Source organism: Haliotis cracherodii, unplaced genomic scaffold (assembly GCF_022045235.1).
Source record: "Haliotis cracherodii isolate W230 unplaced genomic scaffold, xgHalCrac1.p SCAF_8, whole genome shotgun sequence".
Lineage (NCBI taxonomy): Eukaryota > Metazoa > Mollusca > Gastropoda > Lepetellida > Haliotidae > Haliotis > Haliotis cracherodii.
This window is the reverse complement of record NW_027266341.1, coordinates 35,951,313-35,969,057: the sequence shown is the minus strand read 5'-3', so window position 1 is coordinate 35,969,057 and position 17,745 is coordinate 35,951,313. Positions and strand designations below refer to the sequence as shown.

Genomic DNA, 17,745 nt, shown 5'->3' with positions numbered 1-17,745 from the left:
CGCTCCACTGTAATATTTCGGTGTATGTCGGCGTCGATCAAAGAATGTAGAATATACACCTGTATACACAGTGAGCGCATATAGTACCTGTTCCAATTACCTGCAACTTTCGTGTTGCACTGTTTATTCTAAAATGGCTGGAGAGGCCACGGAAGTAAAGAGTGAAGTGAAATCCGTTCTGGATATACTGAAAGCACCTGGCGATGATGAGCAAAAATTCGGCTTGTTGATCGGCTTGATTCAAGGGAATCAGGTGTCCAACAAGGATGTTGTCGACACAGTGTTGCACCTGGTAAGTCAAGCGTTTAATATCGATAGTTAAATCGTGGGTCAAGCAATGAGTATGTGTTGTTTAGAAATGTACATTCCGTCATGTTGTCACCTGTCGAATCAATGACCTGTTTGTGGCTATATTTAGAACGATAATATTGATCTGCATGCATTGTTTTCAGCATCTCTTTCATTTCCAGGAATCAATTCCACCAACCATTCTGAATAGATATTAAATGTCTTCAGGTCATATAATAATTTTGTGTTGTCATGTATTGCATAGGCAGCATAAAGACGTGCATCCAGGCCTCAGTAAACTAGGAAGTGGTAACTGTTTCCTATGATATATTGTCTTTGATATCAATTATTAACATACAGAAACCAGTTTCGCTATAATGGCATGACATTATATTTCAGTGGTTAAATGCAAGTCTGGTGCATTCATATACAACAGAAAAATGCTCCGCCCTGCAGTTTAACCCTCATGTTTTTGAAATGATAAAACTATTAAATTGAATTAGCATCTCTTTAGCTAATGACATTTCATTATTAATACATTGGGAGGCCAAACATGATCCTGCTGATTAGGTCTTCTGGTATTGATTTCTTCATGATAATAATACAAGAGTATTTGCCATTTCAAATGCAAAAAATATTACAAAGTGTCATCTATTGAGTGTGGTAAATAATTAATGATGGGTGTTGATATCGAATTACCATTGTCAGGGATGGTTACCATAGGTGTTTTTGTTTCGATATGTAACTTCGATGACATTAGACAGAAATTATAAACTTAAGAAGAGATTCAATTTGGAGTACCATTTGCTGTAAAATGTTCCAAATTTGCAAAAAAACACTTGTAGAGGGGTTGCCACTTGCATAATAACTGACAGAAATGTGACTGTGTAAATATAATGAAAGAATTTGTTATGCATATGCCTATCCTTTCTATGTGAAATATAGTGTTGTCATTACTTCAGAAAAGATGGTTGGTCTAATGTGATACATTTAAATGTGACTTTTTGCTGACCATCATCTCATAGCTGGAATATTGCTGAGTGTGGCATTAAACAACACACACACACACTCAGGTTAAATCCTGTAAACAGTAATCAGGTCAGTAGAAAGAATATACAACCTGTTACATAATGAATACCTATACACAACTTGCTAGGATGAGTTATGCTTGTTAAGCAGGAGAACCACAATGGTCAGTGAAGCAGTATGATGTGTAATGATCAGCAATGGATAAGAGCCAAAGTCCAGGTTTTTGTATGAATAATTATAACATGTCAGATCTTAATTGGGTTGGTTAAAATATATTTCTTTTTTGAGAAACGACTGATTTCAGTTTTAGACTTATTCCATTCTTCTGAGGAAGCTGGACAATGTGATTGTATACTATTAGCTTTGGAAATTACTGTATATCACAAGGAATTATGATACATTTATTGCTCATTTAATATGAATCATGGAATGACAGATTAACTATAGTAATGTGAAAGAATAATATGTTCTTAAACTTCATTTGAGTACTATATCTGTGATCAAAGAGGAGAAAACAACAACCTTTAAACCATTTCTGACTTGAAATTATCAGAAACTGGCAAAGTATATTATTTGGTATTATAGTGCTATGTAAGCTAACTCTGGATGTTTTGAAGTTATCCAGCAAAATGTCTGTGTGACTAGAGATATTTGTCAACTGGATGGTGTTATTCATAGGATGGTTGAAAGATTCATGAAGTACCTAATCTGGCTGTCATTTTGATCAATGTGGCTGAAGACATGAAACAGTTTACCAATTAGCAATGCTTTCACTGGACAGTCTAGCTGTATGTATACCCTATTGTATTTGTAGGCTTGTAGCATTTTAGTCCTGAACTTTGTATAGTATTACTTGTCTATTTGAAGAGTTACTTATTGGTCTCAGTTTTGGATATATATACGAACACAGGCACCTATATAACTGATTGGATCCAGGCATCACACATTCATGAATTCTTCTGCAGTGAATAGTGCAATAAAAGGTGCTATATCTCACATACTGTTAATTCAACAAAAATATCGCTGTGTTTATATGACATGTTGAACACGTGGGGCTGCAGATACACATTTGAAGTCTCCTGAAACAGCATTTTAAGCAGAATTAACTTAAATAATGTCGACTCATTGGTTTAAAAATACCCAAATAGACTGGTCCAAGGGAGTAAAACTATGTGGAATACCCAAATAAAACTATCAGTACCAAATTTGAATGGTAACTTGTAAGTATATACTCAACAGCTCACAAAACTGTATGGAGCCCTGCTCAAAGGTTCGAGTATTCACAGGCCTAGCAGTGTGTTTCATAGAAATGTTTCCGTGACACGTATCACATACATCAATGATAATTAAGAAGACGAGTGACTTGTTCATCAGGTAACAGTAAACCTCTACGACTTGCATCACTCCATGGGACGTTCCTTTCCAACTAAGCTGACAGGCCTGTAGGTAACTGAAAGCTGAGTTTACTGCATGCAAAATATTGTGTTCAAATGCGTATAAATTAAAATGGATGCAAATAATATCCGCTATGAGTGCCTTTGGTATCGAGAGTCAGGATGTTGGAATGATTGGAACTAATCAATTGAAACATGTCTGTAAGATTTATTTATATCTGTTCTCATAAGAAACAGATGAAGGTCAAGACAGTTGATGTCAGATTTCTTTTACTCAATCACTAAGCTTTGACTCAAGCAAGGAAACCCTGTTCTATGATAAGCAAATGGTATTACACATACTTTGTATTTTATCTGTTGTTGGGACAGTTGGAGCCTCAAAATGTATTACATAGCATTCCGAGGAGTCCCAAGTATATAGATGAATTTAAATGTCTGTGAAATAGAGTTCAAGGAGCATTATGATGATTTACACACGCTCTTCCTTCTCATAAGTGTACTAATTTCTGTTCTTTTTTGAGATTGTTCAAATATTGTTGTATTCATAGACATTCATAAAACACTTAATGATGCTATGAATACACAATGCCATTTAGAAAGTGTAACAAATGTTATATTTGGGATAACAATAACATTTGTTACTTTGCAATTCCTGTACATTGTGAGAAAACATTAATTGTCAGGAATAGTAACGATTCACCCTGAAAGGATGACGAACTATGATTTGCCAGTGGGCTCCCTCTCAATCACTTGGAGAGTCTGTGACTTAACCAGTCGTCTGAAGCCTGAGTCTAGTAAAATTCTGTTCAGTCGAGTAATCTTGGCTAATAAGCGACCATGTGATGACACGGAACTGTACCAAAAATGATGATAAGAGCAAAGTTTGGGCTAACTTCAAAGTATCTGCAAATGTGTCAGTTGTTACATTGCAGTAAGGGGCGGTCGGGTAGCCAAGTGGTTAAAGCGTTCGCTCGTCACGCCGAAGACCCAAGTTCGATTCCCGACATGGGTACAATGTGTGAAGCCCATTTCTGGTTTCCCCCGCCGTGATATTGCTGGAATATTGCTAAAACCATACTCACTCACTCACTCACTACATTGCAGTAACTGAGGTATTGTTAGACACCTTAAAAGGGTCACTGAACCTCAGCTCACATACCAACACACTATTTCAACCTCTTGGTATTACTCTGTCTCTTGATTTACTGTTGGTCATTTTACACATACTTGGCATGTTGTTGGTTTGCTGTTTGCTGATCAGTGCTTTTCTACAATTCTGGCAATCCTGTGTATTATTACCCAAAATAAACATAGGACTGTTGGTCCAACTACCATCTGCTTGTCAAAACCAAGGATTAAACAGGGTATTGTGTGGCTTGTAGGGGCTTGGATGGCTTGTTACTTGTGGTCCTGACTGGAGAATGTTACATTGTCCACTTAACCCCAACTTTAAAACTCAAATATTTAGTAATTTACAGGCCACAGAATAAAATAGTGCTGGGGTGTAGCGTAAAACAACATTCACTCACAACAAAACATATTTTCAACAGTGGCATGTTGATGTACACCAAATTTTAAAAAAAATTGCGGTCAAGAGGATTCCAAAGTGGTTCCATGTCATTCCCAGCTTGCATACAGAATATCATGCTCTTGTTCTGGTAAAGTGAGCTTGTCCTTACCTGACCAGGTCTTGTTAGACTTAATTATATGCATCCGCTGTCCCTTCGTGGCTCAGCCTACTAATTAGAGCCGGAGAAGGGATCGCGGCATCGAAGGTGTGTTTGTTTAATGTATGTGTCCTCTCGTGTGCACTACTCAACTTCTTTTAAAATATATGGAGACTTGTACAGAATAGAGAGCTCCAATAATATTATGAATAGCCTGGTACAAGAGATCTTTATTGATTAATGTTGCAATGGGATAACTAGTGTCAGAAAATTATTCTTTGATCTTGGTTGGTTAGGCCTATGTTTGATATGAAAATTAAACTCTCTCAGCTGGTGAAGGATGTTTGTAATTGCAATAAGTTCTCAGAGTTGATGAAATTGTAGTTTGTCAAAGGAACATAACATGCTAGTGCTCTTTCTACAAGTCTCAGAATTACCCTTTTTTCTGACAAGACATTTGACAATTGATATGTTTTGACTGATTGTAAAACGTTTGTGGCCAAACACCAACAAAATATTTTTTGTGTTCTTTGCTTATGACTTGGGAGTCATTTGAGATTCCCAATCGGACATTGTTAGGATTAAGATTATGGTTATATGAATATAAAACTCTAATGTCCCAGCTTTATGAGGTTGTCCTTCTGCTGTGATGTAAATTGAAATTAATTTTAATAATAACCTGACTAGCGATTCGTACTTTGGGATCATATTTTGGTCATGTGACTTTTGAAGGTTTTCTTTAACATGTCTGAGGCATGGTCTTAAAATTAGCAAGTAATTGAGACTGAGACTTGTGTAGCTTTATTGAACAGTCTGTCCATAATGCATATGGGTTGGTTCTTGACTGAATGGAGGCAGTAGCGAAGCCTGGTGGTTAAAGCGTTCGCTTGAGACACGAAAGGTGCAATTTTGATTCTCCACGTGGGTAACCCATTTCAGGTGTCCTCTGATACTGCTGGAATATTGCTAAAAGTGATGTAAAACGCTAAAGGTTAATGTGTAAATTCTGACAAAATACGTACAGTGTTTGTTTTCCGAGCAGTCGTAAATGACAATAGAGACTCTAGTTTGTTTATGGCATGGAGTAGACCAGGAACAGTCATTGTTGAACAGTAATGAAAAAACAACACTGATACCTTGTTACTGTCTCCTGGACAACACACATGTGATCACAGAGCTTCAGTTGAGCTGAGTATTTGCAGGATATACACTAAATAGTCACCATATCCCAGTTAATTCTGAGTTGCATGCATTCCAATAATAATACATGTATGCATGAACACTGTGCATAGCTATTCAGTGTAAGTTTCTCAGTTTGCAAACCCGTCTGTATTTACAGATCTTAAAGTATTTATCAATACCTGCCCAGAGGCTGATATTCTGCAGCAAATGTCATTAAAAATTCCCAAATCAGAATTAAAATTTCCAAATTCATATAAATATAAATAACTAATTTTATCAGGAAGATAATTTATGGATGTCCACAATGATAAAGAAGTTGACATAAAAAATTCTCTTCCATATGTGTATCACTTCTAAATGCCTATCAAAAACTAATTTTATGGCTTTGTAGGGATAACCTGTATTTCCCTGATAACAGGACCAATAAATAGGAAGACGTTTTAATGTTTTGTTTTATATTATTGCATTTAATAAATCTCAAACTCAATGTTAAAATACCTCTGAGAGAAAAAAGAACAGAAAAAAAGAAATAAACCAGAATTTGTTTTCAATAAAGATCAAGTTGTCTCTTTTGTCTAAACTTGCCAACATCCATACTGCCAATCAAACATTTAGCAAAAAAGATTTTTTTTTAAAATCACACTATTGAACACAATAACTATTTTTTTCCCAATTTGCCTGCCAGTACCAGTAAGTTTTAAAAGAATTGTGGATAAACCCTGACTTCATTTACTGCGGCAGTGCTGACTTCATAAAGTCTACTGCTGGAAATAATGTACAAAAGTGTCAACTCTCACTTATTGTAACTTCAACATGTTTGGTTGTCAGTTTATCAGCTTACATAACACTGGTGCTGCACATGGACTGAACTAAAGGAGAACAAATATATTGAATACCCAAAAAAACTTTCAATAACCAATGTCAACAATGACATGTTAATGGCTCAAAATTATCTGGAGCCATCCCCTGAATCGTGATACTAAGATGTAATTGAAACCGAGCAGCTATCTAATTGCCAGTGATATCCCTTTGTCCTAACTCTGAATGTCAGCTTGCGATAGTTTCTCCCACCAACATGTTACATGTAATGAATATTACAGAGGACACAATCGTGACTGATTATGTCTGCATCTTGTATTAGTGTGTCTACAGCCTACAGATGCAAGGGTTGCATGGAGGGTCATCGGTCTCGGATGCAGCAACTAGCTGTGCAGAGTTGCATCCCCTATCCATGCCAGGATCCGCAGATCGGGGGGTCAGATTCCAAATTTGCAACTTTTGGGTCCATTGGTTGTCATAACATACTTAAGGAATTCATCCAATGGTAAATATCTTTGATCTGTGTCACGGTGGCTATTTCTCCACCATTAGTAGACATCGTGTTATATAAGCTGTATTATAACTGAACTCACTTTTTTAAGAGTTTGAATCATGATTTGCCCTGATTATCAAGGATGGAAATTAGCACCAAGCCTGCTAGGCCTGACCAGTTTTGTTAATGTGAGGGTATCCTTACAGCATAAAATCGGCACAAGATGGTGTATATGACACAACATCGATCATAAATATAAACAAGTGAGCATGCACAGTGAGTACATGTATGAGGAACCAGTCAAGAAGGTAGCCATTGTACCATGCAAGGTTGCTTAGATTGCTGGTTTTCCTTAGAGTCGATCTATTGCTGATTTCAATATATTAGACCACCGTTTATTTAATTTTACTGGTCCTCAAGAAAATATACTGGTGTTACTTTCGAACAGAGCTGATTATGATCCTTGGTTTGTGAGTAACCATCCCCAGACTCAAGGGTTTTATCTGTGGGGTAGATGTCTAGGACTGCAGGACTTCACCATTTCCTTTCTAACCCAGCTAAAAAACAGTTCAAAGCAGTTGTAACTCCAACACATTCTTGCTTTGTGATATTGTTTTTCCTCTTGAAGCAGAAATAGGTCCCTTGTATGTCAACCACCTCCGTTGTGTAGTGGATAGAGTCTGCCCAGAATCGAGGGTCAGTAGTTTGATCCCCAGCCTCTGCATACTGAAAGACGTTAAAAGATGGTACTTGTTGTTGCTTTGCCTGTCCTTCAGCCTTAAGGGGATAAAACAAGGACTGGTCGGTTAGGAGTCGGTATATTGTGTCTGAGTGGGGTATTTATATTTAACTCTGGCGTGTTATCTCAGTGGGTTAACATAAGAAATGGCCGTGACCTGGTTGCTGGTGTATAACTGTGTCTCCACTGAGTGTGAATTAATCCTCACACTACTTTACCCTGAGCTTGTTAATTAGCTTGTTATGACTAATTACTGCCTTGGTGTAACCAGATGTCGCTGACAATGGTGTGAAAAGATCATACTACATTTTCTTTGCCAATACATTTTAAGAGAAGGTCAGAACAAGATGGATATGATTTCCCCGTTTTGAGATTTATCTTTGTCTATATATTTGAGAGTCATTAAAATCCCAGGGTGACAACTGAACCTTTGATTTACATTCTCAAAATTACGAGCTACTTCGTTCCAAAATGATGGCAAATCTTTGTTACAAAAGGTTCCTATTTATTACAAAATGTCTATAGTGTTGTCAGTTTGAGGTAAATGTATTTGAACAATATCTTTATATTTTCAAACACCATGACCATTTATCTTGCAGCCACACTAAAATACATTATTAACTCTTATAAATGAACCTGATTTTAATAATTTCCTGCACGGAATTAAGTAGTAAATGGATGAAAGGCATGATGTGTTTCCATTGGTGTGGGGATTGCCCTAGTCGTTAAAGTGTTTGTTGATCACGCCAAAGGCATGGGTTGATTCCCCACATGGTTACGCTGTGGGAAGAAATTTCTTGTGTCCCCCTGATAGGCTGGTATCCGTATAACCATACCAATTCGTTCCATTGCCTTGGATGTATCTGGCAACAAATTTTCCAATATCATTATTAAGAAAAATGATCATTATATTTTATATTCTCAAATATTAACAAAATCTTTAAATCCAAAATGATGTATGTCAGTTAAAGCATGACCCATGAAGATAGGTCTTCAGCAACCCATGCTTGTTGTAAAAGGCAACTATGCTTGTCGAAAGAAATGACAAACGTGATTGGGTGGTCAGGCTAGCTGACTTGTTTGATGCATGTAATCGTATCCCAATTGCATTGAACGATGCTCCTAATGTCAGTCAATGGATTGTCTGGTCCAGACTCGATTATTTACTGACCGCCATCATATAGCTGGAATATTGGTGAGTGTGGCGTTAAACAACAAACAAACATACAAACAAACATTATCACTTGTGTTAGATTGTTAAATATTTTCATGATATGATATATCATTAGGTATATTCCCACTGTATTAAAACTATGGTTATAAAAGGCCTAAACATGCTAAATGGATATTGGATACAAGAAATGTGTGATAAAATATGCTTCAGAACCTGATTTTTAAAAAAGAAAAGTTATCAAAGGATCTGACATAACTAGTGCAAAAGTTAAACCAGATGTTACTTGAGGATGAAGATGAACACAGGGATGAAGACGGAGCAAGTAGTAGCTGTGGATCATTGTGTCTAACAATAATGAAGTTGTTATCCAGAAACAGTTCATGTCTAAATGTTCTTCCAACTTCTACATTCCTATCGAAGACTTGTTATTTGAGTAGTTCTGTTTTGTCTTTGAAGTTAATGTCTTTTGAGAAAACAAAACAAGTACCTTTCCATCAACATTTCGAAAGTAACCTGACTTCACATGTCATCAATTTGACATAACATTTCTTTGGGATGTTTTTCTTGGTAAAATAATTATGGACAAGAAAGGCGCCACATTTCCTTCTCGTCTTGCCGTTCCTGACACAGTTCATTCCGGTGCTTCCACTGAAGGAATCCTTGGTGCCGTGCCATGCATGTACATGTTATTTTCTGTTCCTGCTTTTATTGGTCAACCATTCTCAAAACCTATTCTCTGTCTCTGTCTTCCATTTTGCAAATTACAAATGTATTATTGAAACACGCAAGAAGAATTTGTGCATCTGGTTTTTCACTGAACACAGTATAAAGTTTCAGACAGTGTATTCCTTCGTGTTTGAGGAATGCTTATAAATCTTCAATGATAGAATTACATTTAATATTCAGTCGAATCAATAGTAATGCTAGTTATTTTAGATCACAGCTGGATTGTTATTTTGCTCATAGAAGAGAAGTGTATGATCAATGCTTATTCAATGGAATTTCCCACCACCCTAAATGCATTGTGAATAGGTGAGGTTTATTTTGCTATTAGCCATCTTGCAGCAATATCACAGCAATAATCAGACAAGGAACTGGGTTTACATTTTGTAGCCTGGACTAACGCTTTGTCTCTGAAAATATATTATTTTGATAGAAACAAGCAAGTGAGATGGGAGACTGAAACTGTGGAAAATCTAGACTTGCTTCATCAGAGCTGTAGCACTACAGTAAGGGATGGAGAAAGAGGAAAATAATATGGTTCAGGGACTGTGCAACAGTCTAATTGTAGCCATCAAATCAGGCTACTGAGTACTAGTTCATTCATTGTCCTAGTTCATACAAGTGAAGTAAGGCTGCACTTTATTTTAGGGTTTTAAGAGTTTTGCCAACCTGTAAGCTTGGATTTGTCATGATAGAAAAAGAAGTATGTTTGTGCAACACAGTGTTGCAAACATATTTCTTTTTCTGATTTTATTTGCCATTTTGTTGTCTGCATCTGTCATTTTGAAGTAACAATTAAATTCTCATCACAGTTTAAAGTGCAGGATGTTCGGTGTTTCTGTTCGAAAGATGGGGAGTAGTCGGACAAATAAAATGTGCCGAACCAATTCATATTTTATGATTATTACGCCAAGAACCGTGAAGATCCGGGGGTAGAATAGGTCTTCAGCAACCCTTGCTTATTGTAAAAGGCTACTATGCGTGTCTTAAAAGGCAACTAACGGGATTGGTTGGTCAGGCACTCTGGCTTGGTTGATGCGAATCATCGCATCCCAGTTGTTTGGAATGATGCCCATGACATCAATCACTGGATTGCCTGGTCCAGACTTTAAATTATTTACAGACCGCCGTCATATAGCTGGAATATTGCTGAGTGTGGCGTAAAACAAACAAACAAACAAGCAAACAGAATTCTGAAAAAAGTGCATGTTAATTATTGTTATTAAGTTTTGAAGAAACATGGGTCATTTATCCCAAATGGTTTATATTGTTTAATGTCGCAATGAGCATGATCAGCGATATTCCAGCTGCATGATAGTACCAATTAAATAAATCAAGACCAGACAAACCCATGATTGATATGCCATCAACCCAGTCACAGAGCCTGAGCGTCTGATCCATATGGTCCCCAGTCTGTGCGGATTAGGGGTCAGAATTACTCACCAGCAACCTGTGCCGGTCATACGAGGTGACCTTGTGGATTGTGTGGGCAGGCTTCGGGGCTTGGTTAATTGTGGTCATCGTACCACGACAATGTGCATCATTACTCACAATATCGATCGCTGGATTATCTATTTACTCATTTATTTACAGGTTGCCATCATATAGCTGTGGCATTAAACAACCAACAAACAATAAAAAAACAACAACATATGGTCACCTCATATGACAGGCAGTGGTTGATCAACCATTGGGGATCAAGTGACCAATTGTTGGTGTTGACCTATAAGCGACCTTGAGTTGACCTGAGGTAGCCACACATGACCTCTTGAGTTGACCTGAGGTAGCCCCAAGTGATCCTAATAAATCCTGAGTGGGAGGAGTTGAATGTTATAGCATGTCTATATGCACCTGACACTTAACCACACCAGTGTGGAATAGAAGGTCCAAACAATCAGACAACACTAACATCTGATTGACAAATGCACTGAAGCCTGAGGTTCTGGAAATTTAATTCCTTGAAAGGAATATCTGAAAATCTAGAGCTTCGCCTCAGAGTGCCAGGTTGTCCCGAGGCAGACTCTTTGTACAGTACACCCTGTCATGGAATACATGTCTGTGTCCCATTTTGTAATCAATGTTTGTAATTGGTTCCCAAGTCCTTGGTTGCAGTCTGAAACAAACCAAGTCAGGATGAAGTTGATTAACTGGAACACCATAAATTGTATTCATCCTTGATGTGGGAAGACAAATGGTTTTAAATGTGATACCGGTGCTGTGTATAAGATGTACCTGAAAAGGGTTGATGGTAGTGCACCATCTCCAACTCTCCATCTTCTCCTACCATAGACATTTTGTTTATGTTGAAAAAAGAGCAACATATCCACAATATTGGACCATTTGACCATTGAAAAGCAGTGTTTTTTGTAAAACAGTAAAGTGTATTGTCGGTGTCCAGAGCTACAGATAAGCTGCGTATTTGTGTTAAATACCCCCAAAAAGTATTTAAAACTCAATTACTTTCAATTAACTTGCATACCGAAACACATGCATTAAATGAAAAACTCAAATGTATAAAAACAGCATGCGTAAATACCCAATGAAGCTTTTTCAGCATGCGTACACAGGAGCTAATTTCCGAAACACAATTACGAGCAAATATACTTTCCGAGTCAAGCCTATAGTTAGAACCCTTATATACATCTAAAACATTTTTTTTTTTTTTTTTAAATCTCAAGATGTTAACTCATTTTGGGAAAACTGCAATAGAGTGATGAATAGATGAGTGAAAAAATATTGGTTACCCAATGAAAAATGTAATAACCCAATTATAATAGAAACCTTCAAGTAAAAACTCCAAAAGTTATCTGGAGCTCTGGTGTCACAGACTTTTTAGTCCCATACATGGCTCTTACCATCACTTTCAGTAGATTTTAGTGTTATTATGTAGACTACGGTATTATTATCTGAGGTTACTGGTCCAAACAGAATTTTACTAGACTCAGGCTTTGGACTTGTAGTTAAAAACGCAGGCTGAGTATGTGATAGTCCTGCACCATGACCGTTGAATAAATTTATTTTATGAAAAAATAATAATCTAGAAATGCATTCAAAAGCAAGTCTAGCCAGTTCAAGCTAGCTGTATTCACAAAATCAGCATAGGTAATATTTTTAATTTTAGAGTCAAGAAGGATATTGTGTAATATAAGATTTCAGAGACTAAATGTTAGTCTAAGTATGTGAGTGGATTCCTATTGGTTCATTTAGTTAAGAAATTATAGTAGTATATGACATAATTATACACTTTTTATGAGGTCTGTATCTGTTTTTATGGACCTGAGAAAAGCAATATCAACCTTGTATTGACCTCATATAAAGTCTATAATTGTTTTATCATATGATAAAGAGACTAAAGTTCAAACAAATGAAGACATCTGATTGGCTTAGGTTTGGGAATACCCCTGCTGGGTATTTCCCATTCTATTTTTGATAACTCAAGTCGGTACTATAAATTATCAGAGCTGACTTTGAAGTCAATAATGAATATGCGTTTCTGTCTGGGAGGTGTGGAGGTCTGGAGGTCTCATTTTCTAAATATGCGAGTCATGAGCAGTAGTGCATATTTTTTATATATTTTTTTATTGTTCCCAAAGTTGTAGATTAATACAGTATTCCATCAAAAACATATTTCGAATTGCATAGAATGACACAATACAGCCTTTAATAATTTAAAGGTTTGGAAACAAACATTGTCATGTTGCCAAAAGTTACTGAAAATACTAAGTTTGAATTTAGATACCCTTGACGAATCTATTGCATCTGATATGATTCATAATCAAAACTTTGCAGGTATTTCAGTAAAGCATTGCATCAATATGCAGAATTATGAATCATGTAAATAGTTATTCTGATAAGACACACAACTTGAAACTACATGAAGTATCAGATATCATAAGTTTGAAACTACAGTAGTGATAAAGAGTATGTATTGGTCAGAAAACTTTCTTGGTAAAGTCTGTTGTCATTTACTCGAGAAAGCAGAGAATGCTTGTGTGTGTTAAGTATGCTGAATTTGCATTTAGGTGATTCATTAAACATGTCAAACAGTTGATACTGTTACTTTGTAAAGCCTGATGCATGGTCTCCTAGCCTTGCTGGAAGTGAATGCCTTGATGGGTTGTCTAGGGTGAGTTTTCTTGACAACATCAGACAAACACTTCAGTTTTTTGTTTGAAAACATTTCTCCAGGGGCAGCTGAGGTGCACTTGTTAAAATGAGACAAAACCAGTTTTGTTTAAAGGGGGGCTTTTAATGCTCCATTGTCTGGCCCGACTCAAGTCTAGGTCAAGTTGTCATGATTAGTGATCCCCATGACGTATCTATTAGTTGTCCTGCCATTTCTGAGCACCATGCCATCTACACTCAAAAGGCTGTACTATCAAGGGTATTTTTGTGTTTTGTGACATTTGTCTTTTACAAATATCAATTTTTTTATCTTCTCGGATGGTGTATTCAGATCTTGACACAGCCAGGTATCATATCAGAGTAAAAGATCTCATTTTAAATAGATTGACATTGTTACCACACACTCCCTGTTTTGTAGACCCTTGGACTAGCTAACTAAGGGTTCCTCCAGGATAACCTTTTAGGCAGACTAACATCTAGTCTGTGAAATGAATATATTTTTCAGAAAGAAACCAGTTGTTAACTATCTTAGTAAAATATAATAAAAAGGAGCCCAGAGACTTTCATCATTATCAGACTGCAGTAATCTAGACTTGCCCACTATCATAGACTTACTTGGCTGTATTGAATGTATTCGTTTTATTATCTGTAGGACAGACTACCTTTGGGGCTTTTGTGGTCTTTAAACTAATTCATGTAACATGCCCAAGTTATGAAAACTGACTTTTCATGTATATCAGCTATTTAGAAGAAAAATTAAATTATTTCCAAGACATCAGGATATATCAGGAGGTTCTAAATCTGTACAGTTTTAGCTGTGGCAGGCATAAGCCTGTGACCTTTCCACCAAGGCGTCATGTGTTGCTTAATCAGATTATTATGTTTGCTTATGTGATTTTGTTTTTCATATTGCACAAGTTATATTTGAGTCACACACTTTCAGGTAAACATATGCAGTAAATCACTGATGCACCTCGAGTTCATCTTGTTTAAGTTTCCACAAGTCATTTTCCATAGATCTCTGTAGGAAAGTTTGGAGATTATTCAAACACAAAGGTGCACAATTACCAAAACTGTTTGAAGGTCAGGGGTGTCCAAGTGGTATTGCAACCTATACAGAGTTGCTGCCCCTAACTATGCCAGGACCTGCTTGATTACTTGCCTTGGTCTGACAGCATCAGTCCAGTAGCCCATGCTTGCTGTAAGTGTGAATATAACAACCTTACTCGTGAAAATATCATCTTTGTCAGGTCACTCAATGAGATAAATGTGTTCTTGGGAAAGAAAATACAAATATCCCTGTGTTTACAATTTTTCACTTTTCTCTGGGAACCCCATTTTCTAGCATGGAAACCCCTTATTTCATCTGGGACCCCTTATAACAATCTGTGAGTCTGCTGGACCCTCAAACTAAATAACTCAAACTAAATCCCTGGATGCAAAGCTTTTAGCTCCAGTCAGTCAATCTGCCAACAGAAAAGTGTGGTAAGAAGTTGGAAGTGAGATGTGAAATCGGATCCAGTGACATGTCCTTGAAGACTAAACTGTTGAAGTAAGTTAACAATGGGACAATACACTCAACCTGTATGAAAGCAGTATTAATGGAGAGATAGTATTTGCTGAATAAGTCCAAAGTAAGAATATGCAACCACATTGTGTATATTCCTTGTCAACAAGGCCTCAAGAAGGTCACCTTGACCTGGAACGAGTGACCTGACAATGAATCAATTTAGCCAGTTAGCTTTGTTCTACACTCATGCTGTACCAATATACTCCAATGCAATTTGAAGAAATGTCCTAATCGAGAAGGATCTTGTTTAGTAATGAAACTGTTAGCCTATCGGTAATGTGTGATCAGACATTGAGTTCCACCACCCATTCTCCAACACAAGGCAGTGTCATGTAACTATAAACAAACACATCAGGTGCCTAGCCAGTATTGGAGGAACTAAGTTGGCATCCCAAACATATTGTATTCCTTGGGAAAAAAATGACCTGTGTGTAATGGATTGATTGTGACAGGCACTAGCTGTAAACAGGACAGAGCTGTACCATACTGGTGGGATCATAGACTTGAGTCTCAGATTCCCCACTACTCCAGGATCCTGTGTCAGTCTGTACTGTTCTTGGGCTGGTGGGATCAGAGACTTGAGTGTAAGATTTCTGACTCCCGGGACCCTGTGTCTGTCTGTACCATACTTGGGCTAGTGGGATCATAGACTTGAGTCTCAGATTTCTGACTGCCAGGATCATGTGTCTGTTTGTACCATACTTGGGCTAGTGGGATCATAGACTTGAGTCTCAGATTTCTGACTCCCAGGATCCTTTGTCAGTCTGTACCATACTTGGGTTAGTGGGATCATGGATTTGAGTTTCAGATTTGTGACTCCCAGGATCATGTGTCTGTCTGTACCATACTTGGGCTAGTGGGATCATAGACTTGAGTCTCAGATTTCTGACTCCAAGGACCCTGTGTCTGTCTGTACCATACTTGGGCTAGTGGGATCATAGACTAAATCTCAGAATTCTGACTCCCAGGATCCTTTGTCAGTCTGTACCATACTTGGGCTAGTGGGATCATGGATTTGAGTCTCAGATTTCTGACTCCCAGGATCATGTGTCTGTCTGTACCGTACTTGGGCTGGTGGTAAAGGTGTGTTAAACATCTATAAGCTACATGACTTTTTGTTTTTCTCGCACATTTAAACCGACATGTTGTGTTATTCAGTGTTTTTTCAAAACAGTGTTAAACCCAACTCCACATTATTCTATCAGCATTAAACACTTGGGAAATCTCAAAACTCAAGCTTTTCAGTTACAGACCTGGAAAAGGCTAAATTGTTTCAAACATTTTAATTAAGTTTAATTTTTGTCTGGATGATTCTCAAGTGTATTAACCATCCACAATGATTAAAAAGACCAGGGTTTTAGAAGTCCTGTGTGTATTGCCAGCCCACCAGACTAATGAGTGTCTCCCTGTGACGACGACACCGTCATACACAACCTTGCAACACCAACCACACTGTGGTAGTACTAATCTCAGTCAATCAATATCCCATCTTATTGTCCCGCAGGGAACACTTCTCACCTTGGCTGTTCAGGTCATCTTGCAGCCTTTCATTCGTCACACAGAATTATTACACGTTTACCTTGCAGACTGTAATCATCACTCTTCCTGAGAACTTGATGTCAGGACCTTGCTTCATCAAAACCAACAACAGTCTTTCATCTTCACCACTTCCATCTTTGACTTCATCTTGCCTTACAGTTGATCAAGACCCTTCTTGTCAAGTTATGGAAATTGTTATTGGTGCTTGGGAGAATGTAAGGAATGGCTGTGGGAGATTGAAATTGGGGGAAGGTGACTTATGAACATTCTGAGCGTGGCAGATTTTGGCAAAGGGTAATAAATAATATCTGCGTTATAATTTCAGGATTCAGACATAGTTATTTATTTTGGTGAAGCCCCATTAGTGTCGTGAGGTGGCAGCTATTTATAGGCTGACTGGAGTCCTAGATGCTCCGCACCTTTTAGGAACTAGACACCACGAGTGAAAATGCGTGGATGTCACCAGAAGATTTACCCTCTAGGTACTCCACTCAGAGTCATATATGGAGATAGCTTAGGTTTTTAGTGGTTTTGGACATTTCAATATAATTCGGTGTTTAATTAAATATTATTCTGAGTTCCTTTCCCACAAACTGAGATTAAGTTACATATGGATTTTGGGTTAGAACAGGTACCCAACAGCGTTTGCTGGTTGTGAGAGGAGATTGAATGTACAGGTGGTCAGACTCGTGACTTGGTAGATTGCATGTCATCGTACCACAAAGATGCAAATATTTGCTCATAATATCAATCACTGGATTGTGTGGTCCAGACTAGATTTTTTACAGAATTTCATCATATAGCTGGAATATTGCTAAGTGCTGCTGCTAAGTGATTAACAGACAGACAGACAGACAGATAGACAGACAGACAGACAGACATTTGATGCTATAACTGGAATGGCAATTAACGTGAAGGTTTTTTCATCAGTGAAGCATTAAAGCAGGGGAGTAAGGCTTAGTAAGGGAAACCTATACCCTGAGGTCCTAATCAGCCAACTAGT

The 17,745-nt window shown here is 37.5% G+C and overlaps 1 protein-coding gene across 1 annotated transcript in view; it reads left to right on the top strand.

The window, feature by feature from the left end:
* The first annotated feature begins 3 nt into the window (after positions 1–3).
* LOC139450255 (neurobeachin-like) overlaps positions 4–17,745 on the top strand; it is a 240,172-nt gene continuing 222,430 nt past the window's right edge. The window contains exon 1 of the mRNA XM_071231934.1: positions 4–292. Coding sequence (XP_071088035.1) covers positions 134–292 — 159 coding nt within the window. The 5' untranslated portion in view covers positions 4–133. The remainder of the gene's footprint in view (positions 293–17,745) is intronic.